We start from the raw sequence: 20,023 nt of genomic DNA, 5'->3' as shown, positions 1-20,023 counted from the left end.
ACACTGCGTTAGGAGGCTGAATGATCCACCCGCAATTCAAGTTGTCGTCGTAAGGATCTCCGACTCCGAAGGAACCTTGAACTTCAGTGAGCACAGTCAGACCTTCACATGTCTCAGAGATATCCATGGTTTGCTGAAAGCTTATTGATGGAAGTACTACCACGAGGAGGGCAAACAGAAAATCCACCGTCTGCATCCTTCACAAAGCAGCAGGCCTGAAGCGCTTGAAGCGCTGCTTCAGCTAAGAGCAACTATATGTCTTGTGTATATTGTTCGAGGATGGGTGGGAGGAAGGGGGAGAGAGCGAGGAGCAAGAGGAAGGGGAGGAGAAAAAGAGGAGAAATGGTGGGGCAACGGATGTACTGCGCAGCGCAGCGCAGGTCACCCGAGACTACCCCCGTACACGTCACACTACCCCTACCCCTCATAACCATTTTACTTGGATTCTCGGTCCCCCCACCCCCTATCATTCCCCTGTTTGGCAGTTAACCCTATTACGAGTATTCAATTGAGGAGTACGATACGTAACCTATATACCCCCCACCCCCCCTGTCCCACGTCATGGACCCTCCCTGGTGTTTGACCGGCACTGTTCTTTTTTACTTGGCAACTTACTGGGTGGTCCTTTTTAAACCCCACCCTGGTACTGATTGACAGTACCGGCAGTACTAGGTCACACGGTTGTCAGTACACATTGTGTCAAAAAATGACCAGCCCTCTCTGCGAGCGCAGGTAAGGCAATACCTGGAACTTTACTCAATCGAAGTTCAAAAGTTGATTTTTACACCACCACCCCCTCTTGCAGACTGAGTGTAGACTTTTGACTTTCGTGGCAGTTGATCACCCCTTGTTCTGACTGTGATAAATGGGGTACTGACTTTCACCACCCATTGCCAATGAAACACAGCAACGCCGTCATGAACTGAACGCACATACTCATGGTCATTGTGCAAAGCAGTGGCGGCGAAATGAAAGGACCTTGGATTTGATTCAGTGCGTTGGATCGCTCATCAAGGATCCCAGCCGACTTTATCAAGTCACAGTGCGTCGAGTTCAAGTAGAAGGTGAGTCCGAGAAGCAAGGAAGACGATAAAGCTAACGTATGATTCGATGGGATAGTTGTCAGTAAAACCCGGAGGGACAGGTGACCGTCCTCGTCCTTCCAAAAGTCTTGTTGTATATCCAGGGCGTTCTTCGAATTTCCCTTCGGTTAAAACCACAGCAGAGCCAGACGAGAACATGGGAGTTGACAAATGGACGACAGCGTGCGTTTTCCTTCTAGTGCTTTATTACAGCTCTACCTTTCTATGAGTTGCTGCGACAGTTCGCTGAAACTCGTCGGACAAGCTCCTTGAGCACTTATCGTCTGCAATATCACAATCTACCATCTTGTAAAATGTCTCATGCCTTCTGCCTTTATTTCTTTTCATCGCTGTCTTAGTCTGAGCCCTAGTCTGAGTCAGTACATCACGCCTTCCCCACTACTCATCCTCAGTCTCTGCCCTCTGTCTCTCTTGTCTCTCTAATCCCTGTCTCTTTCTCTCAGTGTTTCTCAGTCTCACTTTGGCGCCAATTCACGATTTCTTCTTCTTCCTGTTTAAGTGTCTGTGTCTTTCGCTCTTCCTCTTCCTCTTCCTCCTCGACCCTCGGCTTACTGTTGCTTTCTTCGATTATCATTCGATCCCCCCCATCTCTTCAACGACTCCATCACTGACTCTCTCTGTCTACGTCCCTGACTGATGTTGTTTCTAACTCTCTTAGCATCAAAACAATCCCTAGCATCATTCCATCAAGACAATCCCTAGCATCATTCCATCAAGACAATCCCTAGCATCATTCCATCAAAACAATCCCTAGCATCATTCCATCAAAACAATCCCTAGCATCATTCCATCAAGACAATCCCTAGCATCATTCCATCAAAACAATCCCTAGCATCATTCCATCAAAACAATCCCTAGCATCATTCCATCAAAACAATCCCTAGCATCATTTTCATCGAACAGTTCCTAGCATCATTTCCATTTCAAGCATCTTTCCCGCCATAAAACCACATAACGAAACCACCCCTGCCACGACATACCCCTCTCTTTTCCACGAGATCTTGGGGAAATTCCAGGGTAGTCGCGAGGGGGGTGGTATGTCGTGAATTGCCAGGGAGCGGCACATGAGCGGGGGATGACAATGTTGGAAGCGCGGCGAGCAGGAGCGGCGGGGGCGGACATGCAGGAGATGCTGGAGCTCTGTGCAGCATATCCCCCGAGCATGGTGGAAGAGCTCTTGATGATGCTGCAGAGAGGCGGGAGCGAGGAGGATCTGGATGCGTTGGGATTGAGAATGAAAGAGAGCAAGGGAAAGGGCGTGTTACGCGTGTATCAAGCTCTCCTAGAGTGTGCTGGGGGTGTACAAGGAGCCATGGTATCTGCCCTGCGCGAGCCCTCTTCTTTAACATCCTCTCCTTGGCGTGAGAAGTTCCTCCGACGAAAGAACGATCCAAGCAAGATGTCGTGGACTGGGTTGACATGTGAAAGCGTTGTTCAGAACCGCTCCTCTCCCCGCCCGACTATTGAGCAGAGCTCGGAGAGCAGTGTTTCAAACACGCCGCCTGCCTCAAAGCAACCGAGCATGCCCTTGGGACGCGAGTCTCTCACGCTTGGGCAGAAGGAAGGGAAGGCCAGCACTCCATACAAGACTCCCACATCCAACAACAGAGCCAGCTCTGCTCACAAGAACTTACCTGCCAACGTCTCACCTGCCAACCTCCCACCTGCTATCGTCTCGCCTGCGAACGTCTCGCCTGCCAACCTCCCACCTGCGATCGTCTCGCCTGCCAACGTCTCACCTGCGAACGTCTCACCTGCCAACGTGTCACATGCCAACATGTCACCTTCAGGCGTGTCATCTGTTGGCGTCTCAGCACTTCCTACGGTGAAACTGTCGACAGGTCCTACAAGGGTGACAGCGACGGTAGAGGCAAAGCAAGAAGGGAGGAATGGCAGCGACATCTCTTCCTTGCCATCGAGAACAGGGCAGCCTGCTAAGATATCAGCACTATCCTCATTCCTGAACTCACCTGAAATGCAAAATAGTAGGCAGAAGCCTTCAACCCCCAAGGCTGCTGACGAGGCGTGTAAAGAAGTTACGGGAGATGTACAGGGAGATCAACCAATTGCTGAGCAACAGGGCGAGCAGCCGGCTGAGAGCCCTACGGCAGTCCATGAAGAAACCTGCACAGAAAGCCCTTTAGATTGGGAGCGTCTCTTCAACCTAATTTCTGACTCCAAAGAAACTATCAGCAGAGATCAGTTTCTTGCTTTCCTCAAGGACAAGGGAAGGGAGATCTTGGGGATTGACGACGACGACGAGGAGATGATAGAGGCCTTGTTCAACGACATGACGAACGACGCCTTCAAGGCATCAGATCAAATCTCTCGCGCTGACTTCTTCAAGGTCTTCGAGGTCACAGAGCACCAACAGACAGGCTCATACAGCAAATCCCCTCAGGCGAAGAAGAAGAGGAGATCCAGAGAGTTTCCTGGGCAGGGTTACGTCTGTCAGGTCGTGTCCTTGTCTTCCTCTCCCTTTCCTCCACTGATTGCTAGTCTTGCAGCATTGTGGGAAGGAAGGTGGAAAGAAGGACTCTCACTGGCATCAGAATTGTCCAGTCCTCCTGCAGAGTCAAAACCCTGAGCACTTGAAGCGACTGAAGGGCAAGGTACGTCTCACGATCCCTTACCCAGTGGCAGCTCCTTCCTCCCTTGCCTGTGCTGTCCTGTGCAAGGCCTCCTTTGCTGACTTCGCCGCTCCTTGAAGGTTGTTTCCAAGGTTGAAAAGAGCCAGCAAGGAGAGGGGAGGGAGCTGGCGTTCATCAAGATGGAGTCTAGCCCAGGGGTAGCTGACGTCTATGTTCCTAAGAGCATCTTCATCGGCCATGATCTTGAGGATTGGAAGAGAGTCCGCAAGGGATCCGTGATGGAAGTTATGGCCCACCACATGGTACGCGGGTCCAACAGGTGGCGAGCAGCGACTTTCTTGAACTTGTGTACGGAGGAAGGTAGCGAGCGGAGGGGAGTTGCTCTCCTTCTGACTGCTGCATGCAGGCCAGTCGCCTGCAAACAGGCCATCGGCAGACAACAGAAACAGTTCTCCTCAAGTCATGCAGTCGAGCTTGAAGGTGAGAATGGGTAGTGCTTACAACGGGATGGATAACTGTGTTCCTGTCAGCCGGTGAACGTGCGCGCGGCGTTTGTGCAGAACAAGAGGAAGCGATCTTCGAGGGGGAACGACGACGACCTGATAGAGTCGAGAGTGATCAACGACAGGACAGGGAGGAACGAAATCGCTAAGATCAAAGAGGTACATGCCAGTCAAGAGAAGAAGCATAAGACCCTCGCTAAAGACATTGCGACTGAAGGCAACGCTCCTCCCCGACCGCAGGCCCCAGCAGCCATCAGCGCTCACGGGGAGGAGAGCAGGAGGTTGGAAGACGGCCCGACTTCGGAACAAAGGCAGAATCAGGACGACACGGACAGTGAAGATGAACCAACCCTGAGCATCGACGAGGACGAGGATGAGGACGAGGACGAAGTGGAGAAGGAGAAAGCGCCAACAAACGACGGGAATGGGAAATCGGATGGAAAGGAGGAGAGACATAGTCAGAGATTGAACTCTCCGAATGGTTCGAATATGAAGAGGAGCGGGAAAGACAAGAGGCAGGGGACCAAGGACAGGCATACCTCTTCACGGGCGGGAAAGAGGAAGAAGATCGATGCTGACTGCACGTTCTGGCTGAAAGGATGTTGCAACAAGGGGGACGCCTGCCCTTTCTCGCACCAGGCTGAACCTCCAATGATCGTCTGCAAGTTTCTCCTGCGGGGAGACTGCTCAAGAGGAGATGCCTGCTCCTTCTCGCACGACCTTTCTCGCATCCCTTGCAAGTTCTTCCACGTCGGTGGCAACTGCAGCAAGGGGGCTGCATGCCCCTTCGGCCATGCGGCGCTGACGGAGGATCAGGTGAGCTGGAGATTGAGGAAGGCAGGAGGAGAAGAGGACGAGGCCGGGATGGAGGGAGGCGGGGAGGAGAGGAGCTGACATTGCTGCAGAGGGAATGGGTGGAGAGGGAATGGAAAGTGAACTCAAAGGAGATGAAGGAGCTGCTGGCTAAGGCATTACGAACTGAGCAGGTCTTCTACCCCTTGTTTAGAGCACGCTGGCTGACTGGTCGACGCAGGAGGCGAAGGCTCGGGTAGAGGCGGGAGAAGAAGTGCACGTGGAGGACGTGAGTGGGAGGGGGCCGGCAATGATCTGGGGGGAGGACGACGTTTGGCTGGGCATCCCCATCACCACCGGGACAGCAGGACTGCAGCAGGATCAAGAAATGTAGAAGCGAGGAGGATCGGGCGATTCGTGTGGTAGTGGAAGAGGAGGTTAAGGAGGAGTAGGAATGGATGAGGGACGCGAAGGTATCGATGTTGAGGTCAGTTGTTGATAGATCAGAGATCAGCGTTTCTTGTGCTTGCTCTTGCTCTTCTTGTCGTCTTTCTTCTTGTCTTTCTTGTCTTTCTTCCCCTGCTCGTGCTCATGTCACAAACTCCCCACCTCTCGTCCCCTCAACAGTCTCTACCCAGACCTCTGCTTCCTTCACTCCTCAGCTCCCAACCCCCATACTCCTCCCACCCTCCGCCCATCCTCCTCCTTTCCTCCTCCTGACCTTCTTCTTGCTCTTCTTGCTCTTCTTGCTCTTCTTGTTGGAGCTGCTGCTGGAGTCGCTGTCGCTGTCGGAGACCGGAGGAGTGACGGGCTGAGGAGCACGAGACTTGAGCTTCCCTCGCAGATCCGAAATGTCCGGAAGATCCATGAGGTTCTGGAAACAGAGGAGGGAGAAGTTGAAAGAAGAGAGATGAGGAGGAGGAGGAGGAGGAGGAGGAGGAGGAGGAGGAGGAGGAGGATGGAAGGGCAGGGCAGAGAAAGGAAGGAGCAAGGACTTTCAGTGAGCAGCATCAACCTTGTCATGAGCACTACCTGAAACTTGGCATTCTGCCCAATAGCTCTTTTCCTCGCTTGTTCGATCCCTTCCTTGTAGTCGTCCGTTCCCATCATCTCTCCGAACGCATCGGCAGTGTCCTTCCGACCTCTAATCTCGTTTGCCCCCTCCTCCTTCTCCTTCTCCTGCTCCTGCTCTTCCATCTCTTTCGCCTTCGCCTTCGCCTTGTCCTCCTCCTCTTGCCTGAAGTCGCATCAGCCTCCCACTAGACCCTCTCCCACATTCACCTCATCGCCTTCAAGTCAAGGACCTTGTAGGGGACAGAGGAGGAGGGATCGATCTGAAACGCGGGGTTGATCGGAACCGCAGCTGCTTCCTCCTCCTCCTTGTCCGATGCCTCCTTCTTGCTTCCTGCACTCCCCTCTTGTTCCTTCACCTTCACGCTCTCCTTCTTCGAGGTCTCGTCCTCAAGCATGGCCATCGCATTCGCCGAATTGTTCGTTCGGATGTCTTCCTCCTCCTCCTCCTCCTCCTCCTCCCGGTCTACCTCCTCTTCATATGGCCTTATCTTGTCGCTGGTTGCCTTGTGTGCGAGCTGCCTAGCATCTGCTGCTGCTCGAGGTTTCGAAGGCTCTTGATTCTGAACTTTCTCGATTTTCTTCTCCTCCTCTGCAAACTTCCATCACTTCTCTCCCAACTCTCATCTCCCTCACCTCTATCCGTGCTTTTTGCTTGCTCCTCTGCCTGCGCCGGGGTGACGTCCCATCTCCTCCTCCTGTAATTCTTCCCTCCTCCCTTTGATGCCTCGTCCTTCGGCTTGTCCTGTTCACATCCGATTCTTTAGCAGGAAGCGAGGTCGTCCAGGCAATGTAGAGAAACAGGATAGGAAGGGGATGTGGAGGAAAGGAGGGGGAAGGAGCGGGGGGAGAAGGCATCGGGGGAAGGAGAGGGAACGGGGCGAGGAGAAGGAATCGGGGGAAGGAGAGGGAACGGGGCGGGGAGAAGGAGTTGGGGGAAGGAGAGGGAACGGGGCGGGGAGAAGGAGGTGGGGGACGAGGAGGGGATAGGAGGGCAAAGAACAGCGGTCTTACTTTTTCTTTCTCCTTCGCCGCCTGACTCGCGAAGAATTCCAACATGCCGTCCAGCGTGTTGATCTTCTCCTCCTCCGCCAAAGGGGCAGCAGCATCCTGCTCCTTGACTTCTTCCGTTCCTTGCTGCACCGACTCCGGCACCTCGTCCTCCTCGTCCTCGCTGTCGTCATCGAAGATCGACTTGAAGACGGAGGCCGGAGGGCGAGAGGTGAGCGGAGCCTCGGTTGCCGGTTCGACCTTGTTCTCTTCCTCCTTCTTCTCCTCCTTCTTTCCTTCCGCATCCTTCTTGCTGTCCTTGGAAACTTCTTTCCCCTCCTCCTCCTCATCGTCCTCATCGTCGTCGTCCGGGATCAAGAAGTCAAGTTTTTCCATGGCATTTCCTAACCTGAACGAGCGGGAAAGAGGTCACGGAGGAAGAAGCAAGAGGCCTGTGAGAACAGCAGGAGGACGAGGGAGGGGAAAGCAGGACCACAAAATAGTTCGTGGGAGTGCCGACGGAGAGGGAGGACTGAGGGGAAGGCAAGCAACAGCAGGAGGAGGACCTTGATGTAGATTCCTTGGTTCCCCCAAGAGGTTGAGGGCGACCGAAGAAGGGATCAGGGACGTTAAATCGCCGGCAGACCATCTGTGAAGGAACAAGCGGAATGTCAAGAGAAAAGGGAGGAGGGTGGAAAGAGGAGAGGAGGAAGCGAGGAGGAGAGGAGTGAGAAAATGAGTGGAGGGCATGGAGTAGAAACGAAAGAAGAAAGGAAAAAAAAACGTAAAGGAAAGCCGAGAGACGGAAGCATGGGAGGAGGGGGAGGAGGAGGGGGAGGAGGGGGAGGAGGAGGGGGAGAAGGAGGAGGAGGAGGAGGGAGCAGCACGGGGCAGTGGAAGGGGCAGGAGCGCGACCTTATCTGGTCGCCATTCTACTCTTGTCCGTGTCAGCCTGCCGTACATGCCTGCTCGCGCTGCAGAGAAGGCAGAGTCTCCGTCCTCCGCCGTCCTCTGACCAGCAAAACGGGAGGCGAGAGCTGAGGAAGGAGCCTGCTTGTCTCCTGCTCCTTCCTTCTTCTCGTCTCCGTATGCAGGGCGAGCAAACATGGCTAGAGCAGAATTAGAGTCAGACGGAGTGTCAGAGAAAAAAAATGGAAGCGACTACAAGGAGCGAACAAGGAGGTTTAGTTGTGATGAAAATGACGAGGACGATGAAGAGAAGGAGAGCAAGAAGGAAAATGCTCTTGACAATAATGAGAAGAAGACCTGCAGATTTCTCGAACTCTTCTCTCTCCCTCTCGACTTCCCAAGGCTTCAAGCCTGCGGCTCGACTTGCAAGAACAGCAGCTGCAGGGTCTCTAGTCTGTTTGTGCAGAGCAGGTAAGAATGCATGAACAAGCATGAAACATGAGTCGACAGATGAGCATCAGAGAATTGAGTATCGAGCACGAACAAGCAAAACATCAAGCAACAAACGACCCCATCCCACGTCAAGTCAAAAGACAAGTATCCTGATCGCAGTCGTTCTCGTCATCCTCAACTCGTCAAGACAACGACAGGGAGCGGGTGAGGAGACCTTGAGGTAGGCCTCGTATCTCGCTTGCTTGGCGGGGTCATGGCTGAAGGGCTTGAAGGAGCTGTCCCCTCCTTCTCCTGCCTCGCTTGACCTCGCAAACTTGGATCCGAGCATTGCCTGAACTTTCCTCGTGTGCTCTTCGCTCATCGCGCTGCTCGCAATAGCGAAGGCTGCGCGCTGTGCGTAGGTCTGCTGGAGATCCTCCTCCTTCCGGGAGGGAAGTGGAGCCTCGCCAAGGATCTCTCCTCGCGATTTGGCAGTGTGCCGCACCGCCTCCTCCTTGGTCGAGCTCTTGCCCTTGGCGAGGGCGAACAGCTGCTCGCTGTTGCACTCCTCAAAGCTCTTGGGCACCGTCTTGGGCGCGTCCTCCATCCCCTTCAGCGGCTCCGGCCAGACATGATGCGGCGTGAAGCCCTCAGGGATCTAGGCAAGCGCATGAGCGAGGCGAGCGAGCAGGTTGAAGTGACCTTAGGGGGGTCGTAGCGCTTCTTCTCCTTCGGCGGATCCGTCGCGAGCTCGAAGCCAGGGATCGGCTTTCGTCCATCTGAGCAGACGAGCTGAGGAGGAGGAGGGTCGAAGTCAGCTCCTCGCAAACACACTCCAGCAACAGGATACTCGCTGACAAGTTCGACTCACCTTCGACTGGAACGCAGGGATTGCGATCTTCGGCTTCTCCATCGCCTGCTTGCTTTTCTTCTTGGGCTGTCGCATAGCATGCATCATGGCCTCCTCCTCATCCTCCCCCTCATCCTCTCCCAACGTCGTGTCGTACTCCCTCTTCCAACCACCATCTGCAAACCCGTCAAACATTCCGCAAGAACGAACAGAATAGCAGCAACCGTCTTCCTCCATCCCTTCTGCCCCTTCGTCCATAGTCTGCTTCTTCTTCGTCTGGAACGAGCCCAGCATAACGCGATTGCTCGGAGGCTCTTCCTTGCTCGAGTTGGCGCTCGCCGCATTCAGCAGCCCAGCAAACTCTGGGGTGGCGGCTAGAGGGTCGAAACCCAGACCATAGAAATTTCCCTTCACATCTGCTTCAAAGATCTGCACGTCCTTGGGGGCGAACTTGAAGTCCTTGTAGGTCTGACTGATCTGTACATCTTCATTCTCCCCTCCTTTCTCCTCCTCGTCCTCCGTCCTGTTCTTCCGCTTCCTCGGACCCACCCCCTGCCCATCCTTCCACCCCATGATTCGGAGGAGCTTCAGCCCGATGGAGTCGTTTGTCGGCTCTAGAAGCTCATCCGGCACAAGGATGTTGGTTGGCAGCTTTGCTGATCTCCCTCCCAGCCCAGCAAACTCTTCGGTCGTCTGTATATCCTTTCCATCGCCCTGCTCCGCCAGGTCCGAGGCGTCCATGAAGTCTTCCTTCTTCTGCTGGTTGTACTTGGCCCTGTTGGACCTCGACGACACGAACGTGGAAGGAGTCCATCCTTCTTTCGACCCCACCGTGTTGAAATAGCCGGCCGAAAAACCTCCCGTAAACGCCCCATGGAATCTTCGTTTCGGGTCGGTGTCCGCGACTTCCTGCTGCTGGAAGGGAGTCAGCAGAGTACGACACAAGGGGATTCGGAATCATTGCACGATAATGGAGGCGTCGACCAACAGAGTGTAAGGAGCGCATGATGTGGTACTGCGTGCTAGCAACCAGGCTCTACATACCTGTTCCCCAGGGTTCTTCAACAGGTTCTTGTACGCCTTGGTCGTCTTCGCCTCGCCCTCCTCCTCGTAGACAAGGGTACCAAGGATCGACATCCCGGCATCTGCATCGTCCAGAGCCTCGTCCTCGTCCCACCCGTCCACCCCTCCTCCTACCGCCTCCTCCCTCCGTTTCCTCCCCTTCATGGCATCCGCGCCTTCGTTACACAGTTACAAGTGGTTACAAGCCGTTGTGACTTTCAGGGTGTCCTCATCCCCTCTCATAACCATGTGTCGCACTGATGGTCACAGAATGGGGGGTAGGGGGTCATATTTTTCTGGAAAAAAGAGGGTGTATTTTCTGCGTAATTTATGGGGTAGTGTTATAAAAGAGAGGGTGGGGTGGGATAGTATTGATTGATCCATGGTGAGGGATCCGTTGTAGGACGACAGGAGGGGGAGAGGAGCGAGGTGAGAGCAGGGAATGGCCATGAGCGGGATCCGTAGCTGCATATTGACATGCACAGGATTGGCATGGCAAGGGTCGAGGTCGAGCAGCTTGAAGGTGCTGCTTTGATCGATCGCCCCCATGACTGTTGTTGGTTCGTTTTGTGTACACAACTCCATCGGCAAGGGGAGTCTGAGGTTGCGAGGCCCTCCCATCCCACCGACCTCATCTGATTCTGACATGATTGCATCGCAAAGTTTTCCTCATCCCAGATTGAACCAAGTATGAATCAGGGATGCCATAGGTCTGCGAAATCGGGATGGGCGGGAATGCGACTCTTGGCACTTGGGTAGAGGCCGCATTCAGGATGGTAGCTCACCAATGCACGGTGATTGTGCTCCTACTCATGTGCATGCTCGGCCATGCTCGAGGCAGCACCTGCTTGAAAGAAGTCCTCCATGCAGCTGACGGGAAGATCATACTGTTCGACGTGGTTGTGTCAGTGTCGTTCAAGAGAGTGTTCCTCATTGGGCCGCACGAGAAGCTGTGGGTGGTTCCTACCACTCCTCTTCTGTATGCAAACTCTGTCTTCTTCCCCTACTACTTCAACAGAGGGCAGGTGCAAGATGGGCAGCCCAAGGGCAGCTACTGCAATTTCTCCATGGCGGGGAAAGGTGGTCAGAAGGAGAGTTGGATGTTAATGGATTTCGTCATGGACCCTCTGAAGAACGTCAACCTGGCATACTGTGCTCTACCTGACGACGTTCTCTCTCGTCTGGTGGGGGAGGACCTGGAGTTTTCTGTTTCGTTCAGCGGCAAGGACGGGAGGGAAGTGTATCCTCTGACTCTGCCGCTGTGCCGGGTCCCTTCCCTTCCTCGGGTGTTTGCCTCACTCTGCTGCATTATCCGGGACGAGGCAAGGTACCTGGAGGAGTGGATAGAGTACTCACGCATGATCGGGGTGAACCACTTCTTCCTGTACGATCACGGGAGCAAGGATGACACGAGGGAGATACTGGCCCGATACGTTGAGGAAGGCATCGTGACAGTGCACAACTGGAGCTTCCCGGGCTACCCCCAACGAGAGGCCCACACGCACTGCACGCATCGCTACGGCCACCTGACGAGCTGGCTCGGGCTGATGGACGTGGATGAATTCCTTGTTCCGGTACGCAGCGACTCCATCGACTGGCTGCTCAGCTACTTCGAGCATGACCTTGTCGTCCTCCGCTTCTCTGCCATGATGTTTGGGACCTCTGGGCACGAGGAGATGCCGCAGGGCCTTGTGGTCGAGAACTACATCCTGCGGAACTTGTCGACCTCCTGGCCCACCAACCCGCAGCACAAGGTTTGGTTCAAGCCCGGAGGGAACTACGTCTACCTCCCGAGCATCCACGCTGTTGATGTCAAGGACGACATGGCTCGGCACCTGGACGTGCACGAGGAGGACATGTACTACAACCACTACAGGACCAAGTCGCTCGCTGACCACAAGCTCGACCCTCTCCGAGGGCACATGCGCATTCTGGAGGCTGCAGAGGTGATGGACACTCGGTTGCGCGACAGATTCCTCTGGCGACTGAGGAAGAGGATGAACCTGACCTCCTCTTCCTCCTCTTCCTCCTCTTCCTCCTCTTCCTCCTCTTCCTCCTCTTCCTCCTCTACATCCTCCACCTCGGAAGATGGTGAGGCGAATATGACAGACTGTGCGTTCTTGGAGTCGTCTGCGCCTTTCAAGAATTCTTTTCCGATCGCCTCAACTATCCTCGCGCAGTCAAAGCCATACTTTGATGAGTGCCCGCACCTGGCAGAAGCGATGATGCGACTGTTCGACAACGGGCTCCCGACAGTGGACGTCAATCCGGGGACAGGGTACTACACCTGCTACATGCACAGCAGAGGGCTGCAGGTGACGGGGGTAGACGAGGAGGACCTTTCAGAGCTTCTCTCTTCCTCCTTGTTCGTTCGCGGCAGCGCATCGCGTCTGGAGGAGCTCCTTGACGTGCTGCCTCGCGGCAACGTGTTCGTTGCCTTCCTCGCTCCTGCGATGAGGGAGAAGATGCAGCCGACGGCCCACAGCTTGAGGAGAATGTGCGCGGGGAGGATGATCGTCAGTGTACCGCAGGAGATGGAGGACCGGGAGCTTGCTAGAGCGATGTGGGTGGAGGGAGTGGCAGTGGACGTGGCGGCTACCCGTTGGATCAACTCGGTGACCAGGAGGGCCGTTGCCAACTCTCACAAGTTCCTGAAACATTCTCACGTTGACGTCGGACGATGCAAGTCGGACGTTGCAAGACTTGTCTTGGACTGCTCGCTGTCACGTCCCTTGCCCCTTGAAAGATGCCCAGAACCGACTGAAGACGTTGCAATCGCAATCATCAGCCCTGCCAATGGAACATTGACATTCCCCGACGAGACGATAACGATGAATTGGAAACTTGACAGGTCGAGGCCTGACGACAGAGCAGGAGATGCTGGGCTCGACGTTTGTGGGATAGTCCTGGTCAACGGCCAGGAGCTCCTGCGATCCTGTGAAGGGAATCTCTCACTGTCATCGGATGGTTTGAAGTTTGGCCTCAACAGGGTCGAACTGGTCACCGTCATGTTCCACGACAACCTCGCAACTTGTGAACTATCCGCCCATCATCTGTACATACGGAAATTGTCCCTTAACAACTCAGATGTAAATCGCACCTCCTGCTCTTCAAGCACGCAGCTGATGGAGCAGACGAGGGCTGGAATGAAAGTTTCCCATAACCTCTTGTCTTTGGATGTCTCGGGGCTCAAGGACATGGAGCAGTTTCAGATCTCGCTGGCTCAAGGAGCGTTTTCAGTCCGTTACGACTTCTTCCCCTCCCCCGAGATGGACGCCAACGTGACCCTCTGGTTCCCGGGGTGTTCTGTGGAGGAGACGAACGTCTCTGTGGAAGTTGTGCTTGCTCATGCTGGAGGGCGACGGTGGTGGTTCCAGGAGAACTTTTCATCCTGTCATGACAGGCAGGCAGAAACGGCCCAGTCAGACTCATCATCTCTTGACCGAGTTGCATACAAGGATGAGGAACAGAGGAAGCGACAGTGGATCAATCGAGTCGCCAGGATGTTCTGCAGGCAAGCAGAGAAATCGATCTTCTACCTGATCCCCTCCTGGTTGCGGACCCTGGTGTCTCTACAAGTCGAGGAGAGGACAGGGCCAAGTTCTGCCCCCTTCTCCTCCGTCCTCCAGCTCTCTTCCTCAAGCAAGTATCGCATCTCGCAGCTGCAGCTGGAGCCTGCGAGGGGAGGGGGAGGGGAGGGAGCAGGGAAGGGGAGGTTGAGTTTCCTCGTTTCGCGCAAGAATTGCTCGAGGGCAGGAGGAAGGACGGACTGGATCTATGCTCGAGCTACTGGCCAGTCCCATCTCGTCCCTGCGCGAGTGAGGAGAAGGAGCACGTGCGAGCTGCTGGTGCGGCTAGACCTGCCTGCTGGCGAGCTCTACGGCATTCAACTTGTTTCAGCATGGGATGACCTCCCGACCTCCCAGGCGGATGCAGGGGAGGAGGAGAAGGATATCACTGAAGAAGTGCTGGGGTACATGGGATCGCAGGTAATATCTCTGTTGCTCCTCCGTTGCTGCTTCTCTCCTACCTCTCGCGGGCTATAGCTACCTGCTTGCTGATTCTGATTGTCTCTGCTCCTACACACTGCTCAGACCCCTCCTTGAATTCATTCGTGATGTTTTCCTCACTCCTGTCTCCCCTCTCCCCTGTCCTCGTTCCCCTTTCCTCTTCTCCTCTTCTTCTTGCTTGCCCTCTATTGACTCCATTCCTTTCCTAGAGAGATATCGTCACTGAGCTCCAGCGTGCTGAATCGTTTCTTGGTCAAATCTTCGTGCCATCCTCTTCTTCTTCCTCCTCCTCCTCCTCTTCCTCCTCTTTCTCCTCCTCCTCCTCCTCCCCCTATCTCTCTCAGCGTAAGCCATGTTACGAGCAAAACGTGTGGCAAACTCAAAACGACGTGGAACACGGGCTGCTGGAAGGCTCGTGGGTGAAGAAAGGAGCAGACGACTTCGCATGGCAGGAAGCAGAACATCCGATGGTTGACGAGTGTCCGCTGGTGCAGGGAGGATGGGCATGGGAGGAAGGGGCATGCGGGAGCAGGATGCTCAGCGAGAGAGAGTGCTCCAGGTGCTTGCGAGGAGGAGGAGGATCTATCCTCTTTGCAGGAGACTCAAACTGCCGTGACATCTTCGTGGAGGCAGCAAGTTGCGTGCTGGGGGACTGGGATCCGGAGCTGCCGGTGGCAAGGGAGCAGACGAAGCACTCCAACTCTTCCGTGAGGCTGGAGGGAGGAGGATCCCTTGACTTCGTGTGGTGCACCAAGATCTACGAGATCTACTTCGCGATGCTCGCCATGCTGGAGAAGGTGGAGAAGTCGCGCGCAGAAGGAGGAGCAGGAGCAGGAGCAAGCCAGCAGCATCTTGTTGTGCTCGGGTTCTCCATATGGGACATGGTGGTTCACCTGACGCCTCTAGCGCAGCTGCTGCTCGACATTGACCCTCTGATCCGCGTCGCTCACCTGCTGCAGTCCAAGGGAGTGGCAGTGATGTGGCTGTCTCCGATCCCCCGCACGCTGAGGAAGAAGGGGATGCTGCAAGGAGAGCGGGACGTTCAGCTGTCGGACTGGAGGACGAGGAGGTGGGCAAGGAAGGTGGCCGAGAAGATGAAGAGGAACGGAGTGTTTGTGGTTGACTCCTTCCATGCTGCCGCTGCCCTCCCGGAGGCGTTCGACGGGAACCACGTGGGGATCGCATGCGCGTGGGGAGAAAGGAGAGAGAACTTCGGAGACGCCGGGAGAGCAGGAGTGTGCAAGCTCAACGGCAGGCTGATCGCGCGAACGATCCTCAACAGCATGCTCAACGCAATCTGCCCGATCAAGGAAGAGCATACGGTGAAGAGCGCACAGATATTGATGCCTGAGTTACTTCCTTCGTCCTCCTCCTCCTCCTCCTCGTCCTCAGTCTCGCTCTCAAGAGAGATCATGCTTTTCCTGCTCCATTCCGGCAAGGAGGAGGCGGGCGGCAAGGGAGCGCAGCTAGTCATGAGGAGAGATTGGCCGCAGGGAGCAGTGGGGGAGATTCGATTTTCATGGTGCCTGTACTGCGCGGAGAACGTCCATCATGTGGTAGTGCTGCTGGATGACGTGTCGCAGGTTGGATGGAGGGGAGGGAGGGGAGGGGAGAGGGGAGGAGCTGGAACAGGAGGGAGCAGCAGGAGCAGGAACAGAACCAGGAGCAGGAGCAGGAGCAGGAGCAGGAGCAGGAGCAGGAGCAGCAGGAGGAGACGACGGAGTGGACAAGTTTGGAGGCGAGCAGAGGTTGTTGTAGGGACAACAGGAAGGAGAAGAGGAGGAAAGAGAGGATGAGAGACGAATGGAGATAAAATGGGCGAGGAGGGGATGAGATTGTAGAGGAGCGAATGGGAGAGGGAGAGGAGTTGATGTCAGTAGTAAGAGTGACCGCAGGGAGCGTGCTTCGACTCTTTCTGCGTCCTCCCTCTACCGAAGCTTCTACCGGGAAAGCATTCCATCACCCTCGCCTACTTCGACGCTCACGAGATGCTGGTCTCGTCCTCCTCGCACTCAGTAGACGGTGAGTGAGCAGGGAGGAGGAGAGTGCGGGGCTGAGAGGAGACGCAGTGCCATGGTCGGATGAGATGACGTCCAACGTCGCTCTTGCTGCACACGGAGGGAGAGTGGTTGCTGCTTTCAGGTGTGGTTGCAAGTCTGATCTATGTCTCTTGTCCTCTTTCCGTTCGCTCTTAACCCCTCCCTCCTCTCCTTGGTTCTTTCCTCTCCTCCTCTCCTCCTCTCCTCTCCTCTCCTTCTCTCCTCTCCTCTCCTCTCCTCTCCTCCCTTCCCCTCTCCTCTCCCCCCCTCTCCTTACCTCTCGTCTCGTCTCGTCTCGTCTCGTCTCGGTTCCTTCCTCTGAGGCAGCAGCAGTCAGAGCATGTTCGATGCCAGTATGACCATCGACGGGGTGACGGAGGGGGAGGACAACGGCTGGGCGTATTACGGCAGGATCGAGCAAGCACAGCTCATGATCGTCTTTTCTGCTCCCTCCAAGATCAATAGGTCCTTTCCGATGCTGCTGCTGCTGCTGCTGCTGCTGCTGCTGCTGCTGCTGCTGCTGCTGCTGCTGCTGCTGCTGCTGCTCCTCCTCCTCCTCCTCCTCCTCCTCCTCCTTTCCCTCTGCTACTCTCCTTCGCTCGTTTAGTGCTGTATGGCATATTCGTTCCTCCTCTTCCTGCGTCAGAATCGCTCCCTCCTCTCTTCCTCTCTTCCTCCTCATGACCCTTACCTCCCCGCAGGATCCTCATCCTCAGTGGGGTGGGCCGGTCAGACCATCATCTCACCCAAGTCTTCTTGTCTTATTCCAAGGAAAATGAGCCCCAGGTGGGCAAAGACAGCATCTTCTTCCGCTCTGCTCATCCCCCCCTCCTCCTCGTCCTTCCTTTCCTCTGGCCCCACCATCTCCTTGCTCCTCCCTCCCTCCTCCCTTCTCCTTCCTCGCTCCCTCCTGCTGACTCTTATGTTCAGCTGTCCTCAACCTCCTGGGAGCCTCTTCCGGTCAACTCGTCAAGACTTGCGGAAGATGTTGGCACCTCCTCTCCTTCCCCTCCTGCTCCTCCTGCTTCTCCTCCTATCCCTCACGCTGCCGGCAGGTCCAGCTTGTCGCTCCTGGCCGTCTCTCTATCCTCCCTGGCGTCTCTGAGCTGCTTCTCTACTCCGATTTCATAGAGGCCACCGCAGTCAAGGTAAGAGCTCCTGCCAGCTCCCTTGCTTTTACCCTCCTCCTGCCCCTTCTCCTGCATCTGCTTCTGCTCCTTCTTGTGCTCCTTCTCCTTCCCCTGCCCCCTGCCCCACCTCCCTGCCTTTCTCCTTGCCCCTTCCCCCCATTCTAAGACCTGCCCTCCCTTGCCCTTTGCATCTTCCTCCCCCTACACCCATCCTCTTCCTCCCACGCTCCTCCCTCCTCGATCTCTTGCTGTGACCTTCCTTCTCCCCCTCCTTCGGCTTTTTCACTCACGATCTTCATAGCTGGATGTCATGGCCTCGGACGCGGCAAACAACAACGCTGTACTGACAGAGATAGCAGTCTACGCTCTTTGACAACTCCCCTCCTGCTCCCTTTTTTCAGCTCCCGCCATCACGTGGTCTGCCCTGCCCCTCCTCTTCCCTTCTCTGCTCTTCGCCCCGCCTCCTCTCCCCGTCTCTATTTCTTCCTCGCTCCCCCCTCCTCTCCTCCTCCTGTCCTCGCTCCCTCCTATAGCCTGTAAACCTTTCTGAACCGAGCATTCATCGAACGCTCGTTGACTGCCACCGGAGCCAGACGGCTCGTGATGAATCCCATCAGCCCCTGCTCGCGCATCACTCGCTCAAGCATGCAAACAAGCAGGGCAGCGTGCACACACGGGCGCGAGGTTAAAAGAGGAGGGGGGGGTGGGGGAGAAGGAGGACGAGGACCAGGACGAGATGGAGACGAAGGAGAAGGGGAGGAGGCGTCGGAGGAGGTTCAGCAGCAGCAGCACCAAGCAGGATCCTATACCTTGTTTGAGAAGGACTTGGCAGCCTTGTGGAATTCTTCGGACGCCTGCAGCAGCTACATAAAGAGACGATCTCCCGTCTTCTCTCCCACCTGCTCAACGATGGCTGCCTTTGACCTCCTTGCGGTCCTCCATGCTCGCAGCGCTATGTCCATGTCCTCTGCTTGCCACTTCAGCACGAGGAGAGGAGAGGCCCATACCCTGCACTGACCTTCTGGCAGTAGCTTTCCGCCTTCAGCGCTGACGATGGCGTTGGCAAGCGAGAAAGCATCTTCGATCGCCTGCCGACTAAGTAAGGAGGAGCAGGGGAGTCAAACAACACATGGAGAGAAGGCAAGAAAAGAGTCAGGAAGGGGATGCAGAAAAGCGGAGGAAGCAGCAGAGGAGGAGGGAGCAGACAGGGGGGGGTCGAATCTCTTGCCATGGAGTAATCTTGGAACAGAGCAGGATTGATACTCCATGCTGCTTGTCCTATCAGCGCAGCCGAGCCCTGCAAGATGTCTCCCTCCACCTTCAGCTGCAGACTGCTGTAAGAAAAGGATAAAGTCCTCGCAATGGGGGTTGACCTGCGCGGGGTACTCGAGCTTGAGATCTATCCTCTTCTTGTTGGCGTGAAGATGCTCAAAAATCCTTTCAATCGCTCCTGCTCATCCTTCTTAGCTCCCCCCCCCCCTCCTCCTCTCTCCTCCTCTTCCCTCCCCTCCCCTCCTCACCTCCAAAATCCTCCTTGACAAACTCGAAGTCCTTGCAGAAAGCATCGATCCTTGCTTGAGGGTTGTCGGGGATGGGCGCAGGACGAGGATGAAGCACTGTGCCATAGAACACCACATTGCCCCCAGCACACGGCCATGATCCTATCCGTCTCCCCTCCTTCCAGAACTCCGTCATCGTCCTATCCCCCGACGCAAGAGGGAACAGTGCTGCCGGTATCGTACACATCCACCTCCCCCATCCTGGGAACTTGATCTGCACGTGCTTGCCTCCTATCGGCCCGACGAGGAGCTCTCTGACCTTACTCGCTAGTCCGTCTGCTCCCACCACCATCCGGTAGCTCTTCGGCTTCACTGTGCTCGCGCTGAAGCTGACGTGAGCACTTCCTTGCTTCATCTCCAGCGACTTAATCCCGCACGCCATTCTCATGCCAGACTTGTCGTCGAGGGCCGACCCAGCCTTCACCAGCTGCCGCACCAGCTCGTTCCTCTGCATGCAGATCGTCGGGAAGCCCCTGAGCGAAGTTTCCTCTGCTATGCTCTTGAAGTCTAGACCTCCCATCACCTGGTCTCCCATGTTGCGGATCTCCCACTTGTCCAACTGAGAGTAGCGGGTGGAGGATGACGGGAGCGGGTGGAGGTGGGAGGGTGGGGGACGAGGACGAGGACGAGAAGGGCGGGGAAGTGGGGAGGAGGAGAAAGGAGGAGCAGAAAGGCGAGATTCAGCCCAAGGCAGTGCAACAAAGAAAACAACGAACCTGAGGCGCTTTCTTGACCATGTCCGAGAGACCGAGCTGAGACAGAACGTAAACTGCGTTAGACGTGAGTACTATGGGAACATCGTCCTCGGGCTTCGCAAGGGCTGGTGCGAGGTCCATCAGTTCGGAAGCGACCGACTTTTGCTTGAGCGCTAGCCTGTTCATCGGTCAGAAATGCCCCCCCCCCCCCCCCGTTCCCTCCACCTCCTCCCGACCCTCCAGTTTATCATCCCCCCCCCTCAACCTCCCTCCTCGCAACCCTTCTC

General features: G+C 55.6%; 5 protein-coding genes across 5 annotated transcripts; 2 read left to right on the top strand and 3 right to left on the bottom strand.

Moving 5' to 3' along the window:
• Positions 1-2,184: 2,184 nt before the first annotated feature.
• Positions 2,185-5,383, top strand: GUITHDRAFT_99857 (hypothetical protein; the record flags this gene model as incomplete). Its single annotated transcript, XM_005841298.1, has 7 exons — positions 2,185-3,558; positions 3,611-3,715; positions 3,826-4,054; positions 4,101-4,174; positions 4,225-5,013; positions 5,103-5,183; positions 5,231-5,383. 7 exons carry the CDS (start codon positions 2,185-2,187, stop codon positions 5,381-5,383), a joined length of 2,805 nt encoding a protein of 934 aa, XP_005841355.1.
• A 116-nt stretch (positions 5,384-5,499) lies between these two features.
• GUITHDRAFT_99856 (hypothetical protein) lies at positions 5,500-7,446 on the bottom strand (the record flags this gene model as incomplete). The annotated part of the gene is made up of 6 exons (XM_005841297.1): positions 5,500-5,568; positions 5,711-5,863; positions 6,022-6,226; positions 6,271-6,652; positions 6,697-6,805; positions 7,075-7,446. 6 exons carry the CDS (start codon positions 7,444-7,446, stop codon positions 5,500-5,502), a joined length of 1,290 nt encoding a protein of 429 aa, XP_005841354.1.
• A 1,099-nt stretch (positions 7,447-8,545) lies between these two features.
• On the bottom strand, positions 8,546-10,468 carry GUITHDRAFT_99855 (hypothetical protein; the record flags this gene model as incomplete). The annotated part of the gene is made up of 4 exons (XM_005841296.1): positions 8,546-9,049; positions 9,094-9,183; positions 9,263-10,156; positions 10,286-10,468. The coding sequence occupies 4 exons, from the start codon at positions 10,466-10,468 to the stop codon at positions 8,546-8,548; spliced, it is 1,671 nt and encodes a 556-aa protein (XP_005841353.1).
• Positions 10,469-11,601: 1,133 nt separating this feature from the next.
• GUITHDRAFT_58574 (hypothetical protein) lies at positions 11,602-12,012 on the top strand (the record flags this gene model as incomplete). The annotated part of the gene is made up of 1 exon (XM_005841295.1): positions 11,602-12,012. A coding segment is annotated over one exon (411 nt), but the record flags the coding sequence as incomplete, so codon positions are not given.
• A 5,997-nt stretch (positions 12,013-18,009) lies between these two features.
• On the bottom strand, positions 18,010-19,922 carry GUITHDRAFT_99853 (hypothetical protein; the record flags this gene model as incomplete). Its single annotated transcript, XM_005841294.1, has 7 exons — positions 18,010-18,102; positions 18,292-18,336; positions 18,382-18,449; positions 18,501-18,570; positions 18,856-18,932; positions 19,003-19,600; positions 19,758-19,922. The coding sequence occupies 7 exons, from the start codon at positions 19,920-19,922 to the stop codon at positions 18,010-18,012; spliced, it is 1,116 nt and encodes a 371-aa protein (XP_005841351.1).
• Positions 19,923-20,023: the final 101 nt, after the last annotated feature.

This window comes from Guillardia theta (assembly GCF_000315625.1).
Source record: "Guillardia theta CCMP2712 unplaced genomic scaffold GUITHscaffold_3, whole genome shotgun sequence".
NCBI classification, from domain to species: domain Eukaryota; class Cryptophyceae; order Pyrenomonadales; family Geminigeraceae; genus Guillardia; species Guillardia theta.
This window is presented reverse-complemented; position numbering and strand designations above follow the sequence as displayed.